The following is a 21,522-nucleotide window of genomic DNA, read 5'->3' as shown; positions in this document are numbered from 1 at the left end:
CTGATGTGTAGGAAACCAGCTCTGGATGCTTCTTTCTCCGGTCATTATGTTAATAACAGCTAACTTTGGTTCTCCAGAGAAACATTGAGGACAACATGGGAGGAGTCTTTTCTCTAGAAATAAAACCAGTGACATACAGTAAAAGACATGCAGAAAAAAAAAACAATCGACTGAAAACTAGATCTGTTTTTATTTTCAAAGTTGTTTAAGTTTGTGTAAATGCGTTATCGGAGGTGCTGCTGTTGCCCTGAATGTTACCGTTTATGTAATAATCCTGCCAGACAGGAGAATCACGCTGAAGAGCTGTGTGTGTGATGCCTTCTGATCTTGAGTGGGCGGGACCAGTGAAATGACAGCAGGCTAACTTTTATTAACTCAACATTTATCAGTATTATGTCTACATTTAATTACATATCTTGTCAAAAACCTCAACAATTTGAAGAGCTATTAGCATGGTTTTCACACTATGATGCTTTTACCGATGTCCATATATTCAAAAACAAAACAAAACAAAAAAAAAAAATTCAAGTTTATCTTTAAATTTTGCTGTCAGTGTTACTTTAGTGTTTGTTTTCAAAACAAGTGAGCTGAAGAGAAAAAAAAAAATCAATTTAAAGTCACTGTAGCACTCTGGCTCAGGCCAGATTGGGCCCTCAGGCGGACCGTTTCTGGCCTGTGGACCATATGTTTGATACCTCAGTGTTAACACATCGCAGCCAGAGCAGGACCTTCAGTGTGATTTTACCGAAACATGGAGCCGTTTGTCAAAAGTTATGATGAAATCAAAGTGAGGAACTATTAATATAATATGTTGAGAATGAAGCCGCGGGCAGAAGAAATCAAAGGAAAGCCCTCTACCACCAGCTGCTGGACAGACACAACTACAGCAGCAACCCAGAGGAACGCTGACGGCAGTGAAGAAAACTTGTTTCAATTTCAACTTCAAGTATAAAGCTCTTGTTTTTGCCCTGTCAGATGCATTTTTAAACATTTCCTGCATTTTCAGTGTTCAAACATTTTCCCCCACTTCCACTTCAGGTGCTTTCTTCCTAACAGAAGTTGCGAGGCGGAGTGTGTGTTACCACTTTTAATGAAAAATGTGTCGCAGCGTGGAACTGTACGCCTGTCACAGGAGAAAGAGACATTTTTTCAGGGGGTGGATTTGACACAGTAATATATGAAGAAGGGGACACAGAGCTGCAGAAATGAGTTTTAATTTGGCATCCCTATTGCAGATTTATTGTTCATGTCTCATGCACTCAGTTGGGATGACTCGATGTAAAGCCTGGATGTCTTCACACAACTCTTGCTGAAATGAAAAGGAAACTGATGGTTTTATGTGATTGTTTAACACATATGCAAAATATTCAGACGGCTTTTAAACATCCACTCAAGTGGTGCTCCAGACAAGCGTTCATTTGAGAACATTTCCAGCAGCCTTGAAAGGCTCAACAAGACGTGGTTACAGCGCGCCGAACGAGCCGACGTTTGGACAACCGTCAAAAAACTGTTCTGGAAATCAAACAGCGCGACAGTTTTTGGCTGCGTCGTTTAACAAAGTGAAATAGGAGTTTTAGTTGAGTGAAATTAAATAAATTTCACCGTGCAAGGGAGAGAGTGTGAGCAGGTGAAACAGAGCTGTGCATTTCCAGCACCGCGTTGGAGAAATTCTCAGCATTTACAGGATCGGTGGAAACCACAGAAGCTTGTAAGGAGTTGTTCTTTCTGCAACTGATGCAGGGTTCATGTGACTTCCACTGTGAGAGTCACATGCCGTGAAAGTTTCACAGCATGCCACTTCGTCTTGTGGCATTCTGGACGGCGGTGTGTGACAGCAGGGGTCGTTGTTTTTTTCATTTCCGGTCACATTCAGTCCCCTGAAATATTTGCATGAAAAAATAGAAACAACGACGACTCCACATGTTTCTGCTTTTATTAGTTCAAATAAGAGCAAGAAGTTTACCTTGTTTAAATGTTCCCCACAAATCCTAAATAAGTTGAGGACTTTCAATCAGAATAAGTGGAATTTCAGTGCTGTGCAGGTCTTAATGATGTCTCTGAGGGCAAAATACATTTTAATGCACACAATCATGTTCAGCCTGTGGAGGTCATCCACAGGCCGAGATGAATCGTCCGGTCAGCCGGTTTGGGCCCTCATAGGCCAAATGTTTGACAAGGAGGCAATACGGCGAGCTCCCACAGGAACAGGAAGCGTCGGGCGTCTGATAAGTGCTGTTTTAGAGAAGTCAGCGTGTCGGACGATAAGAGACACTTTCACAGGCGCCACATCATGAATGCAACGCTCAACTGCTTCTAATAAAGATGATAATAACAATCGTTTCACTTTATTCTGAAGATTTTTACGAGCAAACAGTCACAGCAGGTCGACTCGGTGGTGATTCCAGCTGTAAATTGAGAAACCGCACACAGATGTTGGCGACATGCGAAACACCAAAACCATTTTTCAAACTCAAATAAAGCTCACTGTCAATAAGTCCACTCATCCTGATGCTTCATGTTGAGAAACTGATCACAATTTCTGGTTGTTTTATGAAACATTCATTACAAGTCCGAGTCAGTTTGAATAAGTTAACTGCTGTGAAATGAAGCTAGAGAGATGTGTTAAATAGGCTGATAAACACACTACTGCTTCTACTTTACTTCGATAGAAACATTTCTGTGAAACTTTATAATTGCAATAACTTCCAGGACATCTGATCAGAGCATCACATGCGTCACTTTGAGGCAGTGAGTGCAGATAACTGCACTTTGCGGCCCTCGCCATCAGCACATTAACTCCTTTCCCTGTCATTGTCCTTAAAAGCTCCGGGAGGAAAATGCTGGGAGGCCATTACCGTGACGGTTTCTGCTTTGTGTCTGTTGGACCACCCTGTGCCGCTTGCTGGGCGGCCTGCAGAGTGACCTCCGTCTGTAGACAAGTGACACCTCACTTGGGGTATTTGACAAACTGACACTCGCTGATACAGAGTGTCCGACTCAGCTTGTCAAATACACTAAGTGGGGGGCCTGATCGCTCGCCAATCAACGCCGGATCTGTGGAACTTGATAAAACAAGACACCGCTGCAAACGTGCACCATCAAAATATGCTCATTTCAGTATGCAAAGTTCAGCAAATGATGGGATGACCTCTTACCTGCAGGCAGGAGAGCGGGTGAGTCCAGGAGCAGCACCACTTTCTTCTCTCGGGACTTCACAGTGATGACACTGAGCGCGAGATGGTCCGTTTGACCACTGAGCCCCAGTGCAGCAAAGAGGAAGTCAAAACAAGGAAGATAACTGCAAAGCCAGCTCTCAGGAAATATGTGGAAATAAAGTGTCAACATGTCACGGTTGTGAAACGCTGCTGAAACTTTTCATGGCTCACAGTTTCAGAGATAATGGTTTGCAGAGACATATCGAACAGTTTAACTCGCCCCCGTCCTTGTGTTCATTGTTTCTCGCCACCGTGCCAGGTGAAAGTCTGGTTGGAATGTTGTTATTGCTTATTACCATCATTTATCTGGCTGTGTTTTTGTGGGTTTTCACCTGGTGTCCTCTCTCAGTGAGTAACAAACGGTGGCAGGCTTTAGGAGGGACCTGATCGATCAGTCATCTCAGTGGAGATGGAACCAGACAAAAAAGAAAGAAAAAAGTTTTACATTTCTCCCCCTTTTCTTTGTTTTTTTTTTTTTTTTTTTTTAACCGCAACTGTCAGTGCTCTGCACATCGCTGTGTAACTTCCTCATATTACTCTGGCCCAACGCTTCGTGATTCACTCGCCAGACTTCCCTCCACAGCTACAACTGTACTGTATGTAAGACACCAAGTGACTAAACACTGAATACGCCGTATACAAACCGCGCAAAAAAAAAACACAGGAGACTGTTGTTCTCCGGGAAGCTCGCCGGGATTAATGTAGCTGTGTCTGCAAATGAGGAACGACCGGATGGAAATGCAAGAAAAGCCTGGTTATGATGAGACCAAACAGGTTCGGGCTGAACGGCCCGATGTGACCCCCATCCGTGTCCGGACGACCCTCTGCAGGTCAGACGGGGCAAAAGTGCCCACATGCATCGCTCAAGCAGAAATCCGGATTCTTTCCAGAAGACATGCCAGTTTAAACTGCAGACTTGCAGAAAGTAATAAGTAGCTCACAGAAGGGTTTGTCTGCCTTGTGCTCAGAGCTGACCGTTTCGGGTCAGGAGTTGGAAACGTGTTGCTGCCTTGAATCTGCTCCATCGTTCCGGCCATATGGCGGCTTGTGACACAGACCGCAGGCATCACATGGAAACGCCAAGTGTTTCTGTCTTTTGTCTTGTTTTATGAAAAATATGATTTAAATTGTGCATTCAGTTTAAAATCAGTCTTGATGTTAGGAAGTGATGCGTCCGTCCATGTATATGTAATATCCTTATTTTACAACCTATGGCTGCTTCTGTGGGAAACACTCCTCCATCGATTCATTTATCTTCTTCAGTTCCTCTTCTTCTGGTACCTGGTTCCACCACAGTGATCATCTTGTCCATTTCAGCGGGGATGGAGTTTGTCAGATTTTCTCGTATTTCATCATTAAACTGGATGTCTCCCAAATGGATGAGCCTCAACACTGAATTCTTCAAATACCCTGAATGTGTCTCAACAAGTGAGAAAGCTGGTTGTGCTCGGGAGCTTTTCTGCGTGTGGGTTTTCTCTGGACACTCTTCTTCCCTCTCACGGTCCAAAAACATGTTTTTGAGGTTAATTATTGACTCTAAATTGCCCAGAGGTGTGAATAATGTGAGTGTGTGAGTGTGTGTGTGTGTGTTTCCCTGCAGGTGTAACCTGCCTTCCCGACAGTCAGAAGGAGCTCGGAGGATGAATGGACGGACAGACTTTACAGAGACTCCCAGAGTGCCGTGCGCAGCTCAGAGTTTCCCTCCAGACAGGCCCTGGAGCCGACAGCAATCCTGACTCATTGTGTGTGAGACAGCGAGCGTGTTCTGCGAGCTGCGTTCAAACGGGAAGACTCGCTGCAACTTATCTCGAACAGGCAGTTTGAAGCGTGAACCATTTCAACACTCCTCTCAGGCCACCAACACCACAAGTATAAGGGAAGTTGGACAATAAACACCTCCCTTTTCGGTTTGGTCACTGATAAATTGCCTCCAGCGTACTTGTTAAATTTGTATTTCCCCTCCCCTGAAAGATTAAAGATGTGGATTTGACAATATGAGTAAAGAAGTGCTGTCCATGCTACGTTAATGTAATGAATTGCAATTTTTATTTGTGAGTACTCGAACGAGAAAAGCCAGTCAGGAGACTTGCGACTCTGGAAATGAGTTTTCTCTTCCTCTTTCTCCGTAAAAAACTGAAAATGGAGGTGTATTCTGCACTCTGCGCCCACATTCCGGGGTTTAAACTGCAAATCAAAGTTTATTGTTTCCCCTGCTGTCAGTCAGCGGGCTCGCTGTATATTCAAGTTGCGACTCTAAAGCTCGACGCTCCCGGTGGGATTTCTAGAGCGAGTGTGACTGTGTGACATTTGAGTCGCTCTCGGAGCAACAACACAGCGGCTGTGGGAGGCTTTCCCTCCATACTGTATCCGGGGAAACAGGAGGTTAGTGGAGGTTGAGCAGTTTTAAGTGTCCTCGATAAGAACCTTGATTTTTCTGCAGTTTTAAGCTTCAATTGAATGAATATTAAAGTCAGATAATGTACGCATGCATGTGATCAGCATAAACTTTATATGCAGAGGTGGATGTAAAATTCAAAATACACATATATAATGTAATTAAAATAGTGTTTTGGGGATACTTATGCTTATGAGTGTTTTTTAATCAAATTTCACTTATATTTTAGGTAAAAATGATATAAATAAAATGTAATCTAGTGTGTAAATCTCTACTGAGCATGTCACAATTCAAGTTCCAGTAATACTGAAATATTCACACCTTTTTTTAGCCGATCGGTTCATTTCTGTAATTTAGACACATTTCTTTTAACGCTTTCACATTTTATGAAATCTGCTTTGAATGTAGTTGAAAAGTGTTTTTAAGTGAATCGTGTATTTACTTTTCTCAAATTTAACAACTTTTCCTTGTATTTGATTTGAATTAAAACAGCGAGGCATTAGTTTTACTGCAGTACAAATCCTCAGGAGTCTTTTTCCACCTGTGACTGAAGCTGCTGCTACCTGCAGGGCGCCACCTGCTGGACGCTCATGATGAGACATGAAATAAGTGCTTCCCACAGCCCACAAATGGAGAAAAGAGACAAGAGCATTTCAATCTAACTTTTATTGTTGGTAAGAGGAATACCTTAAGCAGCAAGATCTGATGAATAAACTGGGAAAAAAGGCACTGTTTGTCATTTTTACAGTCTCGATTATGATCCACTCAGGACAAAAACACTCAGCTGAATGTTTCCGATACATTTGCCACACACGATATCTTCAGTTGAAAATAGGCTGCTGAGACATGATGCTACAGGGGAGAAAACACACACACATACACACACACACACACACACACTGTGCAGCATTATGAAGGAATCCCGATCAGAAGTATACACAACCAGGGGCAAATACTGTATATGAAAATGCATCGCAGTACAAATGTTCATTCAAAAAAATACTTATCACTAAAATACAATTTCAACTTGTAAAATAGTGTAAATAAATCTTTCAAACCCTAATTTACACAAATTTCTAAAAATCTATGAACAAGCAAAATCCTCTGCAAGTCTCAATGATAAAATAAAATGGAACAATGGCACAAGGAAGCACTGTTTTTTTGTTTTTGTTTGTTTGTTTTCTGGTTTACACTTTTCTTTTACTATACCGTGTAAATGATAACCTTTGTTCACACCTGACGTTTCCACTGGTCCTATGACAGACATGCTTGTTTCATCAGTGAATTGTTCAATTAGATCCAAGCACAATCTTCAAAAAGTAGTTTTTCATCAAAAAAAACAAACAAAACTTCTTTGATATAAAAATATCCTCAAATGCGTTTCTCTGCTGTCAAACCTCACATAGCTTCACTTCTGAAAAATCCCAATAACAAAATGCACCCATGTAATTAAACAAATGCAGTATTTTAAAAATGCATGTATTGGGTAAAGAAAGTACATGTTTAATGAAATGATTTCAATTCATGCGGGTTTTTTTTATTTAGGGGAATTAAAAGCAAAAAAAAAACAACTGAATATAATAATAATAAACTACAATATTCACCTTTGCAGATGACTTCATTCTAATAAAAACAACTCAGCCTGTGAGAATTCCTTATTCTGCACCACTTATATAAATGCAAATTTAAAAGTTTCAGACCATAAAATATCATCCTCTCATGAGCTGAATTCCAAATTAGAAGCAGATGAATAAAACTTCTCAAGGTAAATAAATCTACAGTGGGGCTCGCCAGCTGTTTGAACTGAAAGACACTTGCTCTCTGAAAACGGCACAAACCTTTCAAAAACAAACATCTTAAACTGTTGACAGATTCTCCCCAGAGTTCTGTTCTGCATGTGAAACTTTAACCGTCCTCAATGTTTATTTTTTTTAAATTTATGCTGAGAGAAACTGTCCCTTTGTTATGTGACCGAAAGCAGGAGAAAACATTTTTATTTTTAGGTTGATATAAACTGAGGGGTTTCCAAAGTGTGGGAGGAAAAGCCAATAAAAAGACCGACGGTTCCACAAATACTTATGAATCTGTGACAATTCTTTATGAATTGTCTTTAGATCATAACATTTTGGTTTTATACTAAAGTTTTGTGTTTTTTTTTAATAACGTTTGTCACCAACACAGTTCCAATATATTATCTTAAAAAAATGAGTGTTTTAATAAAATAATAAAGGACTTTATCTTGTGACTAGTTCTTTTTTCTAAACTTGTTCTGTATGGGGGGGAAAAACATGCAGATTGTCCCAGTGAAGCTCTCTGGCGCCCCCCAGTGGACAGCCAGCCACACTTTGAAAACCGCTCATTTAAAAAAAGAAAACGTGGATATGTAAGTTGCTTTATTTGTGGAGTTTTTATTGTTTTACTGTCTACAGTGCAGGATGTTTGGTGAAAACTAACAGATCTACTCATTAGTGCTTTAACAGCAGATTTTTCACTTCAAGGCCTTTTTAGTTTCAAACTGACTGAAAGAAAAAATGCAAAACCAGACCAAAAAAAAAAAAAAATCTAAGGAAACAGTTTTTTAATGTCACCTTGTGTGTGGGGTGTGAATACTAGATGACTGGTAACAGAAGGAAGAATCTGAACACAGTAAACGGTCAAAGTTCAGATTGGAACAACAATAATACTGCTCTAGAAGCCCTTCACACACACTTCAGTCAACTGGAAATGTTTTTGCTCGAGTAGATTACAGTGCAGATGGGTTTAAAACTACAGAAATGCATGATGGGAGGAATAGACGACCATGTGTACAGCAGAGATATGTCAATTTCTGAACTGGATTCTGCGCTTTTTTTTTTTTATTTACTTAAAAATCACGGTACAATTCTGTTAAATATAAAGAAATGAAAAATGCTTGCTCGATGTCCTGACACGCGGCGCGAGCCCTTTTGCTAAAATGCTACATAAACCCCGTTGTGAGGAATGTGCTAATAAAATACAGTATGTCCCTTTTTCAACCAGTGATTTGCCTAAATTCAAAGTTAGGAATGATAACAAATGGAATTTTCCAGATCCATATTTGTACATTGTGCTGTGCCTGTGCGGACGCGTCATGTCGAGGACCTGATTTATTTGGATAAAGAGAGAGAAACAGCTTGAGTGAGGCAGAACTGCAGTCCAGGCAGGGGGGGGGGGGCCCCGCGGCGTGGGCTTTTCGCGTCGCCGAACGCACCACCTCACATGCACTCAAACTCGTCGATGCGCTGTTTGGTGTTTCCTGACCGGATCTGTCTGAGGGTCTTGTACTTGTCTCGCCCCTGGCGGATGTTCTCCGCGTGGATGATGTCGTTCACCGTCTTCTTGGTCTCGTCGCGAGCGTTGGCCAGCTCCGAGCTCAGAGCCTGGGAAGACAATCGCCGGGGGATTAAAACCCGCGCCGCTTGCCGCAACCTTAACAAATCGCCGACAACTCACGAGTAGATGTTTCTGCAGGCGCTCGTTCTTCTCCGCCTCGGTCATCCTCTCCTCTTCGCTGCGGTCCTTGTACGTGGCGGCGGCGGTGAACTCGGCGCTGGCCTCGGCGCTGTCCTCGTCGTTCTCGTCGTGCTCGTTCTCGGCGTTGAGGGGCTCCTGAATGTGAGCTGCCATCACTTTGTTCTTCAGCTCTTCTTTGGTCTTCTCCAGGTCTTCCTGCACCGTGGTGGCCTGCAGGGGGGGAAGAACCAGCAGCGGTGGAGTGAAGGGCTGAATTTTACAAGCTGTGCTAAGCCTTGTCTTCCTGTTTTAGTTCCTCACTCCCCTCCTTATAACTCTCACACACTTATCGAAGGAAACACAGACAGGAAATGCAGGGAAGATTCGAATTATACTTGAAAGAACTCGTCTGGAAAAAATCCAGCTATGAGTAAAAGCTGGAATGTCGCCTGAGCGTTTGCCAAAAACTGCACAACGTGGAAACTACCAATTAGCAGAGCGGCCTGTTATGAGCCAGAGCATCATAATGGCTCCAAAGAGTAAAGCAGGATTTCCTCCGCGCACAGACTGGAGTCGCCACCACAAACAGCATGAGTCACACTGACCAAAAGGGGCTGGCCGGGCTGACACACACACACACACACACACACACACACGCACTTTCACCAAAAAAAGACATGTGGCGAGCAAAGGGGCTTCCAACCCCCTCTCCCCACAATCCACACAATAAAAAGAGCCAGGAATGCCGGTCCTGACCGGGTCACTGTGCAGAGGCTGCGTGAGCAGCAGAGGGCGGGTGATGAACTTTATCTGCCGTTAACGGTTTAAATTCATCACGAATGTCCATTTAACTCACGGCACGTTACAGCTGGCCGTTACGTTATAACCATGAAAAGAAGTTAGGAGCATTCACGCCCTGGATAAGCTCCCTTCTCTCACAGTCAGGCGTTATCGACTGAAGCGATCCTAAACCCAATAAAGCCAAACAGAAGATAGATGAATGTTCAATAGTGCAAATCAAGATTCAGGAGCCTTCTATGGGTGCTGCATTAAGACGGGGTTGAGGGGGGGATGGAGTGTATTCCAGCTAAGTGTGGGGGGAGGGTCGGCTTCACCAGTTCATCAGAGGAACACAAAGAGGAAGACATTCACACACTCACTCAAGTAACTACAGAGAACTAAACCAACAAGAATCTCTTTAAATTGTGGGACGAAGCAAAATCAACCAGAGAAATCTCAAAACCAAATTCCATTAAAAAAAATAAATAAATAAATAACGTGGTGAGAGATGGCTGCATCACTTCTCACCACACGGTGGCTCTGAAAGAGCGAGGTCCTTTTAAAAAGGAGGAGGAAGGAACACTAAATGGAGCCGTGTGAACATGTTTTTTCTTTCCTTTTTTAGAAAACAGTCCACTGTTTGACAGTAAAGACAGTCAGACTCGGAAAGAGTAATGCACCTTCTGTTGCCACTGCACCGCCTCTTCTTCCTTCTTCTTCTTGGCGTCCTCCAGCAGGGAAATCTTTGAAGTGAGTTCAGCCAACTCTGTCGCCTGAAAGGACATTTGATTTTTTGTGATGTTGTTCGATGAAGCATGAGAAAAATCACACTACTTGTCAGAGTATAATCAGATGAGGCGTCTGGTGCTCACTGACCAGGTGCTCTTGGTTCTTCATCTGGTTCTCCGACTGCTGCAGCAGCGCCATCTTGGCGTCCTCGGCGCTCTTCAGGTCGCTCTCCAGACGCTCAGCCTCCACCTGAGCTCGCTTCCTCTCCTGCTCCAGCTCCAGAGCTTTCTGCGTCTGCTCCTCCAGCTCTGTAACCATCGCACGAGTAAAACGTTGTCAAACTCCATCACAGCAGGGCGGCGAGGTTCTCGTGACGTCTGGAAGACTCCCCACCTTGCTGAGCTTTTTTCGTCTGCTCCTCAATCTGCTTTAACCTGTCCATTAATTCCTCCTTTTCTTTCTCAATCTTTTCCTTCTCCTTCTCGGCAGCTTCTCGTTTCCTCTTTTCGTTCTCCAGCAGAGCTCTAATGGAGGCAGAATCAAGAGGGAAACGATGATGTATTTAATCACATGCACATTTGCAAAGAGAGAAAATGACCCTCAAGTTTTACTCTCATACGCCCTCAAATCCTACGTGAGTGTCCTACCTCTCCATTTTTTTGTGATTCTTCTCCTCTCGGGCCTGAGCCTTCATCTGCTGAACTTCGATGGTGTCGGGTTTGCGACGGCGCATGTACAGCTCGTGGTTTCCCATGCACAGAGCCAGAATGCGCTTGTTGATCCGCAGCCTCGGAGCGTAGAATACAAAATCCTGCAACGGAAACACATTTGGGTCAAAAGACCACATTTCTGTGAAACCATGAACGACCTTTAATCCGGAGGTCACATACAGGGGCCTTCTTGTCGATCGGTTTGATCACAAACTTCTTGTCATTGAAGGAAATATTTCGTATTTCACTCCAAGGAAATCCAATTTTGGGCGTCATCCTGTGGAGGAAGGAGGGAAAAGTTAGCAGCTGTGACCAAAAGTCAAACTGAAATACATGTCTGTGGATCTCTCACTTGTCATTCTGCTCATAAATGTTCAGTCCCAGTGCGTCGACTCCCAGGAACAGCTCTGTTCCTTTCTTATTCTTGATGTTGAAGTAGTTGACGCCGTACATCTCCAGGTCTTGAGCGATTTTCAGATACTCCATCATTGACTCCTCTCTGTGGACGACGAGCTGTTAAATGATGCCTCAGAGACTGACTGAGGAGCACATTAGACAGTAATCTACACACTGAGAACCACACGGCAGCTTTAACTAATAGCCAAGCTTTTATGTGCTTTGGTCATCGATTTTCAACAGATTTTCAACAATTGATGGAGAAGGAGAGAAAAAGAGCATCTTAGTATCAACATATTAATAGCAAATTGCAGATTATAGCTTTTATTTAATGTGTTTCAATCTTTTCTGCTCTGAAATCTACTGATGTTCACTTTTGCTGTAATATATTCACAAAACTGATACAAAATAAATACAATCTCGTCAGTATGTTTTTGGTTCCAGATGTGAAAGTAAGAGTTTGAAAATCCAGGAGGTAAGCCATCTCTCCTCAAACTGGTTTTGCAGCTTCACAGCGGCGCTCACCTCATCATGCCCTTATGTTCCTCGTGCCACACTTGAATCCTCTCCTCCCACTGCTCCTTGTTGAGTTTGTGCTGATCCAGAACCCTGAGGAGACGAGAGTGTCGGGGGTCAGTGAACGCCTCGGCCGGCTGAAAGCGCCACGAGCCGCCGGGGCCGCCGTTACCTCTGAGGGAGCAGGTGCTCGCTGTTCAGGTACCCCGGCGTGTGGACCTCCTTGTTGTAGTCGGCGTACTTGGCCTGCACGGCGTACGAGGCCAGGAGGACGGCGGTCTCCGGGGGGCAGTAGATGTCGTCATTTAAGATCCCCTCCTTCACCTGCAGGAAGAACAGCCGCTGCGTCGCATCCTGGATTAACTCCTCCGAAACGTCCTCGGGGTAGAACTTGGCACGGAACTTGAACAGCAGCGGGCTTTCCTTCCTCACATCCTGGGCTGTCACCTAAAAATACAGATGACACAGCGTTGAGGGCAAAGGTTACCCTCCATAAAAAAGGCTTCAGTTTAACACAGGAGGTCAGTCTAGACAAAGAAAGGTCGGCGAGTCCTACGAGGCAGACTGCGGTGAGCGCACCTTCTTATTGAGCTTCAGCCAAGTGGAGAAACCCTTCGTATCCTGGTACTGGAGCCCAAAGTACCACACCTCTCTCAGCCCAATGGTCTTCACCACCTTCAAACGACAGAAGAAGCACTCCTTAGAGCTTATTATACACACTTAAGATTTTCAAGAAATAGATGTATTGTACCTAAGATTACTTTTTTTAACAAAAACCAATAATACTGATAGGTTTCTCATACCTGATCGAAGAGCTGCTTCCCTGTTGTATTGGGCTGAATGGCAAACTCCAGTTCAGCGTCCATTGTGGTAACCCGTACACTAATCTGTAAGGAGGAGGATAAAAAAAAACCACACAATTCAATATACAGGAACAGCCTTTCTCTTTATTCAATGATATTATAACTGGATTTGAAGGACATCTAATTCAGACTAAAGAAATAAAACAGACATGTTTTTAACTTCTCATGCTTTGAGCTCTCAAAAAAATTACATTGTGCACAAGAAAGAAAGAAAAAAAGTCCTAAAAACGTAGAATCAACTGATTTTACATTAAAATCAAGAAGGGATTTTTTAGTCATTCTGACTCCACCGAATCAACAAAGTATATCCACAGACCCAAAGACATCCCTGTTCCACTCTGCAGCCATCACATCACCATGTTATTTACTATATTTTGACACTAGCAGAACTCATGACCGACCCCATTTCGCAGCCTCACAATACAGCCTATATATGAGGCAATCGCTGTGCCCCAGTATAGAACTTATCTACAGGAAGTAACCACATCCTCTGGTGGCTACTCCATGAGAAGCCTGCACGCTAAAACACTGCGTTCTCATGAGAGTCATCTACATCCTGTCATGTATTCAGCAATGTGTCACCCGCTGAACTATCCGCCGCAGTCAAATGAGTGAGAACAAAATGGAAACTTGACTGCGACGGGCGCCTCCATTTCCGTTGGTATTCCATCTATGAAGCCCTCCTCCTTCTTAAATGTTAGCTTTCTGCAGAGTCATAATGTCAACAGTTAGATACATTTATTTAACCTTAAGATCTGCTTCACAGTTTGCCAAGAGACAAAAATGCTACTGCATGTAGCGAGCGTGCAGGAATCTCATTTTCTCTGTCCTTTTTAGAGGGAAAACAGCAGCATGCATGTGCATGGGGAAATAACTGTGCAGGCAGAGGCCCACGCCTACCCCGAACAACAATGGTATGCATTATTTCCCAGTTGCGGGGCTGATTAGAGTTGCGTTCTTTCCCATCCATGTCAGCAGGACCCCATTTACTGCTCAGGACACTTGCCCCTCTGTCGCTTCCTGTCATCCCCAGCAGTTTAAGAGTAAGAGTGAAACCTCCCGTCTGGTCCTACAGCTGTCTCCAAACCGACCGTTATTAACTCTGACGAGCACGCTTTCATTTGGGTTCACGGGTGTGTGAGCAGTTTCATTTCCTGAGGTGGAGTGGTTTATCTCGCATGAAGAAAGAAGGAACTTCACTTATAAAAAAAAAAAAAAGAAAAAAAAAAAAAAGAAAATGTTCTGCCTGGTCAGGGTGTGTCCCACATGGCCAGAATTCAACAACACTTAACACACTATTATTAGCACACACTCGAAAACACCCGACTCAGACCCACATGCAGTGTCTTTCCATTACAACAATACTCCAGAAATAAATTCTTTAACACGGGGCAGTTTTACGTTTTGGAAGCAGGACAGAAAGACCAACTGTTGCCTCGCGGCCGTACTCGATCACGATTGGCCTGTTGAAAGACCAACGTCAAGTGAGGTTTTCTTTGAGGATCCTGAACGTCACCAACTGTCTAAAACTGAGTTATTTTTAAACTTTTCCATGTGCTTTGTCCTCACTTACGTGGATGGGTACAAGTAATCGTACTGAACAGATGAAGATCAGGAAGACCTCTGCGGTAAATACAGGGTCTATGCCATGATTGATGATATTAGGCTGAAACGGTGGGAATTAATTCACCACTTTGAATTTATTATCATTTTAGGCCTGTTCTTATATTAATTGCAGTAATAATGTCCCCAATAAACTCGATCAGTCAAGTAGAAAATCAAGATAAAACAGGGAGATCTGTGAGCAAGACGCCCTGACACAATGTAAAATACATTTTAGGATTTAATTATCAGGGCCATGAACTATTCACGCCGTTGCCGTTGAGGCGACGGGATCAAACAGATCAGCTGTACTTCCCTCATTGTGGTTTTATTGTTCTGTTCTTTTCTCTGGCTGTGGTTTACAGGTACAGCGGGCGACCTTTCATTCCGCTAAATGTTTATTTCAAGGTATTTGAACAAGGATCTACCAAGACGTGATGGTTGACTGAACTACAAAGCCAAAAATCACTACACAACTTTGAAAACACTGTTTTTAATCCAGGCTGAAGAGTTGGTGCAAATTCTTTCACAAATTAGCTGCCTGCTACATTAAAGCATTGAAAAAATGAAGATAGCTTGACAATAATAGTTAAATTAACTTGTGATAAAATAACTTTAAAATAAACATTTTACTATGATTAACAGCTTCAAAAATAAAAATGATTGAGACAAAGAAAGCTGACATTATTCACATGGGCAGTGGCAAAAAGAGCACAAGCGATGCTGATAGGGTGGTCCAGCATGCTTTATCTATTACGCTGAGTCTCAGACATGCGACAGAAACCACTTGACACGGAGATAAAAAGTCACTGGAAGCATCTGACATCGCGGCGGGTCGGAGTCACCGCCCTCATTTTCCCACAGCGGCGTTATCTCGGCGTGCTATTCATGACCGAGATCCTTTCAAGCCGAGCCAATACAACAAAGGAGATAACGCCGAGTCAGTTTAGAAACAAAGGGGAGTCGTGCCGTCGACTTGCTGCGGCCACACGTATGGGGGACAGAGCCGTATCTCCTGATGAGCCCGGTTTATCTCAGAAGAGGCCAAACAGTTCATGCGTGTCTCTAGTAACTGTTCGCATTGTGCTTGATAACTCTTAGTCATGTGTCTGAGTCATGACTCATCTATTACAAGGTCAACAGCTACAAGGAAAAACTGGATCCTTCTGGAAACCAGCGACCATCCACTGAAGAGTGAGTCCGGTCAGGTGGAGGGGCGGCGTTCACATGTGAGCTCAGGCGCGCCGACGTCCAGGTTCATGCTGAAGAGTCGGTGTGAAAATGTGGCGTTTTCACACCATCATGTGTGAAAACATAACAGAGCACAGCGGCCCTGCTACTTTCTGGTCGGAAGTCAATAAAGAAACATCATGTGAAAAGTTTCAACAGCAGCAAAAGAAGGGAGTTTTAACAACTCAGTCCACAGGCCAAAAACATGAACTCCTTTAACCATCCATCCGTCCATCTTCTATTGGGTTTTAACCTGCTCTCCGTTATAGGGAACTGAAGCCAATCCCAGCAGGACACACACACACACACACATTCAGCTGTAGGCAAGATAGAGTCCACTTCAATATGCACTGAGGGAGAAAATAGTCACACAACATGCAAACTTTGCAGAGAAAAGTCCCCAAAACCACAATTCAGCCTGTCTGTATTCGAAACGCCGTAGCTGAGAGTGAAACCCAAGTGAGAGGAAGGAGGTGGCGGAGAGGATGAGCAGAGGACATTAAACACAAGGGGAAGTGAGAAACGTCTTTCATGACTGTCTCCCACCAGATTACATTTGACAGTCTTTAAAAAAAAAAATCACAATAAAATAAAACAAAATAAAATATCTTCCTCCATTTGCATCATCTCTATTGGAATGAAATGTCTTTTTTCAAGTATCTCATTACCTGATTGCAATAAAAAAAATAAAGTATGACAGACCAACAGCTTTAATTTTGATATTATAACATCAAAATTATTGATGCTTTCACAAACTAGTCGCATGTTAATAACTAGCAGCAATAATAAAATACTAAAACAACAAAAATTATGATTCACCTAGATTGAATTATGAAAAAGAAATGGGAAAAATGTTTTTTTTTTTTTTTAAATAAGGGAAGTGGTGGTGACACATCGCATTCTAAATACAAAAATAAATCAAGTATCACATCCAATATCGCTTACAATTTTAGATTATATGATGTTTCATATCACTAAGTTAATATAAAACTGATATATTGGCCAGTGAAGCTCCCTGATTCTAAACTATTTTATCTTAACTACCATGGACTGTCGAGCCTTTTTTAAAGTTTAAAGCTTGCATTGCTCACATACTTAAACATGGAGATTAGATACTAACTTGAAGGCACAGTTAGTCAAATGTAACTCTTACCTGCTATATTTGGCTGGGTAAGAAATAAGCTTTTGCACAGACAGCATCAGACTGGACCACTGAATTAAAAAAACAGAAGACTTGCACTGATTTAAACCGCCAGCTCTCTGGTTTGCTTTGTGCATTGATAATGTAAACTAAAACTCACTGTAATACTAATATTATTCTTTTCAGAGGAGCTGACTGAGACTGTGCGGAACACTGGAGTCTAACAAGTGTCAATAGTATTAAAGATTAATTTACATCTTGTGCCATTACGGCATCTGAAACTACACATTCTAGCATCTACGATAGTAAATAAATCCCTGAGATCAGATGTCCCAACAAAGTAATAAACAATACTCACTCTCAGAAATGTGATATTCTCAGAGCTTCCGCGACAAAAGGTAAAAACACCTTCAGTTTTTACAGTAGTTCATCCAGCACCTCCACCTCTTCAGACTGTTAATCTGCTCCGCTATGTGCTCCACAGACCCATTTAATCCCCTGCTTGCATACCTCCAGCTCTTTCCATTTACCACGTCTCCATAGCCACACTTGTTAAAGGTTTGGTCCTCCTAACAGGAAAAACTGCATCGGTAATGGCTTCTGCATGCTGGGCTGAATGGTAAGTTATACTGTGGTTTCATGTGATACTAGACGGCCTCTCAGGGCAGTTTTTGGATTGAAAAGGAGTGCTGTGAGTTAACACAGAAACCTGATTTCTAAAGAACGCTGTAACAATGAAATAGCCATGAGACGGTTTTAGTTAGCAGGAAAAATAATAAGGGTTCCTTTTGCCAAATTTTGGCAGTAAACTAAACATTAAACAAGTCTTTGTTAAAGGATTTAGAACAATGGCACATTTAGAATGTAAATCTATGTAAACAGGGCATTTCCTGCATAAAAGATGGTTAAAAATCCTGATTACATGTAAATACGCTTAGTAAACACCTGAGATGTCATAAAATGTGTGTTGTAAAACAAGACTTGAAAGGCGGAAAAACACAAGTACAGAGTGAAAACCCAGCACTGCAGCTTAAAATGCAATCTAAAGTGGAACATGGCATCTGAGGACCACGCCGGGCAGGAGCTGGGAGGAGAACAGCCAGACTGTGATGTGAAAGTCCATATAAGGCTGCAGGCGAGGAAATTACCAGAAAGGAACTGATGTAAGTGCAGAAACCTTGAGTCATAACATGACTTCCTTGGGAAGCTCGAGCACTGCCAGGAGGAGCACAGCAAAGGCGACGTTTCTCAATAATTACTGCTTTGGTGAAACGTTAGCCTTCGTCAAATAGAACTTAAACACTGGATAAATAAAGTGGGTTCGAAAACCCAGCGGCACGTCAAGCGAGTGTTTTTGAGAGCTTGAGTCTTGTGTTCCCTGAGCTCATTCAGGATGTTTACTGCTAATCTGTACTAACAGCTTTCACTGGTCGCTGAGCACATTTTGGGGGCATTTGCTGAATCAGTGTAAATAGCTTCCTCGTTTCAAAGGCGTTCTCTGCTGAATCAAGCCCAACAAAAAGAAACAAACATCTGGGTGTTGCTTTTGGAGCCTGTTTACCGACGGCTGGAGGTCAGAGGCTTTGATTCACCTCATGAGGAGCACATTTTGGTTGGTAACAAGCTAAGTCACAGCTTTATCTTGTAATCATTTAATTGATATGATGATTTGAGCCCTGAGGCTTTTCACGAGGGGAGGCTGGCACCAAACTAAAAAAAATAAAAAAATAAATAATAATAATCACTGGTTGAAACTGTTTTATCACAGGCAATGATCTGTACTTTTACATTACAGCATAAATCACATAAAGAGCAACTTGTCTTTTGGTAATCCAGTTTACAGTTCACAACGCTGACAAGCCATTTGTTTATTTTTTTTGAGAACATCTGGTTACTTCCCTTTAATTATGTTATCTGCTCACTGCATGTTTCCCTTTTTCAATGCTGTAACCAGGTGACAGGCTCCACGACGCACAGCTGCACTCTCCAGTGTACCTGCAGCAGGTTAGAGCCGCCAGGAAAGCTGCTGTGGAGGTGACCGGATGCAGCTGCAGAGGTGACAGCACACATTGTGGGCCACTGCACCGGTGACGTTGAGGTTAGCAGCCCCCAACATGCAGTCTGCAGACATTTGGCGCGAAGTGTAGTGCATTAAAAATTAATGGCTTTCTTGATTCTCACTGGTGATGAAAAAAATAAATAAAAATCACTAGTTCAATGTATTTCTAAGTTTTTTCTCCTGACTCACAAAATCAATTCTTATTCTTTTCAAAATGAATGTAAAATAACGGGGAATTCTTTTTCATCGTAAAAGGTTTAGTGACGGCTCTTAAAGTCCACGTTTTAAATGCCAGGCAGGATGCGTCACAGTTTTTACCCTGGGTTGACAGCTGGAAAAATTATCGAGGAAGTACTAACTGAAACAATACTGCAGGAAGGGAGCAGGTCGTAGACTCGTATTCTAATTCTGTCTGTGCTTTACAAAATGTTCCAGCCATGTTCAATAAGACACTGAGCATGCAAATGCTGTTAAAGCATTGTAATTGCCCCAAAAACCTTAAACTGACCTTATTATACACAGATCAATGTATAATTATCAGGGGCTCCTTAGTCAAACCACGATAATCTCATAATTCTTGAAATCAAGCCTTGATCATGACTGTGTGCAATGTAAGGCTTAAACATACTTAGAAAACCTTGATTATTTCATGTGTGTTTTCTTTGGAGAATATCTACAGTGAATCTCAGGCCATGCCTGCAGACTTTCCATGCTATAATAAAAAATTCTCCTCAAATCTCAACTGTGTAGCCAACACTGCATCAGGGAGCCCTGAAAGGGTGGGTTTGAACGAGTTTCCAGTCTGTCTGCATGCTGAAGGCAGGAGCAGAGACACTGGGCTGTGCCTGTTTGGATAGAGGACTGGTCTTTGTGTGTTCCCCCTGCTCTCCTTTGTGCAGAGCTGCACCGGTACCAGCTCCCATCCATCAAGCCCAGCAGAGAAATCACTGCTCGCTGCAGCTATTCGAGCAGAGAGTAGCTCAGTAAATCCCGCACACCCCCCCCCCCTCGCTTGTTAAGTTTGCCTCCATTTGCTCGAGATTCGGGCAGACAGCTGGTCTGAATGACAGTTGGAGGAAAAAGGGAGGCCGTTCGGGGAGGAGGACCGACTAGCTCGGCGGCTACTGCAGGCCACACTTCCGCTCGAAGCCCAGTCCCGACAAATTAAGAAAAAAACAAAAAGTGAGATTTCAGGCAGCTTCGCGGTGGAGAAAACTTTGTGGCGGCGCGTGTTTTCTGCCAAGACGTCTGGATAAATGATTTGACGAAAGGAGAAAAAATTTTAGCAGAACGCACAGCGGCGGGAGCGCGCGCGCACGCACGCTCCTAACGGAAAGTACCACAGACTTTAAAGGATGGAACAGATTTTAAAACATCGTAAAAACGTACCGGAGAGGCGACTTTTACGACCAACAACGTTTATATGGGGATAAATTAAAAAATATATTTTTTTAGTTGAATAAATCAGAGAAATAAAGAATTAAAAAAAAAGATGATATGCGTCAAAGTCTTACCGTTTTCGGCATCTTTCCTTTCTTTGACGTCCGGCTCTGATTTGTGTGTATAAAAAAAAGTTATTAAATAAGACGAGCAGTTAGCGGAACCAGCAGAAAACTTTTTCCCATCAGAACAACGCCTTCCCGTCTCCTTGTGTCCGCCTGCGAGGAGCTTTCCACGGCCGTGCGCCTTTTTCTCTTTGTTTCGCCTTAAAGTAAAATGGACTGGAGCTTGATTTCCTGCTAACGGTACCCCTGACGGCAAAAAAAAAAAATTGAAAAAAAAATTGAAAACCACACCCAGGCCGATGACAGGATAGCAAGCCAGGCAGACTGAGAGAGGGAGAGAGAGAGAGAAAGAGAGAGAGAGAGAGAGAGAGAGCGAGAGGGTTGAGAGAGCAGCAGCAGACTCCGCCCGCAGAGGAGCATCATCATGGCTGCAGCGCAGCGCCTCCCGCCCCGCGTGCGCGCACACACACACGCGCGCGCGCACACAAAAACTTCCATGATTCACATTTGTAATATTTTTTTCTCGCAGTATTAAATAAAAGAGGTTATATCATCCCGTCCAGTCCTACAACATTTACACTTTTTCAGACAAACACCGTCACAATCCTTCAAGTTGACTGCTCTTATCTCGCTGTGTAGTTTTGTTGTTGATGTTTCTTGCTAAATGCTTAACACTGTGTTCTTTTCGCGATAAAGCTAGCCAGTATCTGTAAATAATATAGACGGCAGCAGCCTGTTATTGTGAAAGGTCAGATAACAACCTGCAATGTTTGTACCTGTGAAATTATTGACTTCCTGCAAGACAAGTCAAATTTAATATTTTTAATTAGTCTTCACAAGAGTTGCACTAAATTTGATTCTAAAATATGTTTGTAATGACAAGTTTAAACCGTTCAATCAAGTGGCAAAT

At 42.8% G+C, this 21,522-nt stretch overlaps 1 protein-coding gene across 1 annotated transcript; it reads right to left on the bottom strand.

Annotated features, from left to right (window-relative positions):
- Positions 1–6,265: 6,265 nt before the first annotated feature.
- LOC115394951 (moesin-like) lies at positions 6,266–20,884 on the bottom strand. Its single transcript, XM_030100271.1, has 13 exons — positions 20,622–20,884; positions 13,016–13,099; positions 12,792–12,887; positions 12,385–12,659; positions 12,222–12,305; positions 11,653–11,799; positions 11,481–11,577; positions 11,238–11,401; positions 10,984–11,114; positions 10,738–10,898; positions 10,542–10,634; positions 9,082–9,312; positions 6,266–9,008 (listed from the first exon to the last, which is right to left on the bottom strand). Exons 1-13 carry the CDS (start codon positions 20,631–20,633, stop codon positions 8,844–8,846), a joined length of 1,740 nt encoding a protein of 579 aa, XP_029956131.1. The 5' UTR covers positions 20,634–20,884; the 3' UTR covers positions 6,266–8,843.
- Positions 20,885–21,522: the final 638 nt, after the last annotated feature.

The sequence above is a fragment of the Salarias fasciatus genome, chromosome 10 (assembly GCF_902148845.1).
Source record: "Salarias fasciatus chromosome 10, fSalaFa1.1, whole genome shotgun sequence".
In the NCBI taxonomy this organism is placed as follows: domain Eukaryota; kingdom Metazoa; phylum Chordata; class Actinopteri; order Blenniiformes; family Blenniidae; genus Salarias; species Salarias fasciatus.
The sequence above is the reverse complement of the archived record's forward strand: the minus strand, read 5'-3'. Positions and strand labels throughout refer to the sequence as shown.

Bases quoted from the DNA above. Each gene is read 5' to 3' on its own strand.
- LOC115394951 (XM_030100271.1), bottom strand. The intron at 11,402-11,480 runs GTATGTGACCTC...TTTCCGTTGCAG, and splicing joins CGATCGACAAGAAGGCCCCT to GATTTTGTATTCTACGCTCC. The intron at 9,313-10,541 runs GTGCATTACTCT...CCCCCCCTGCAG, and splicing joins CGGTGCAGTGGCAACAGAAG to GCCACCACGGTGCAGGAAGA.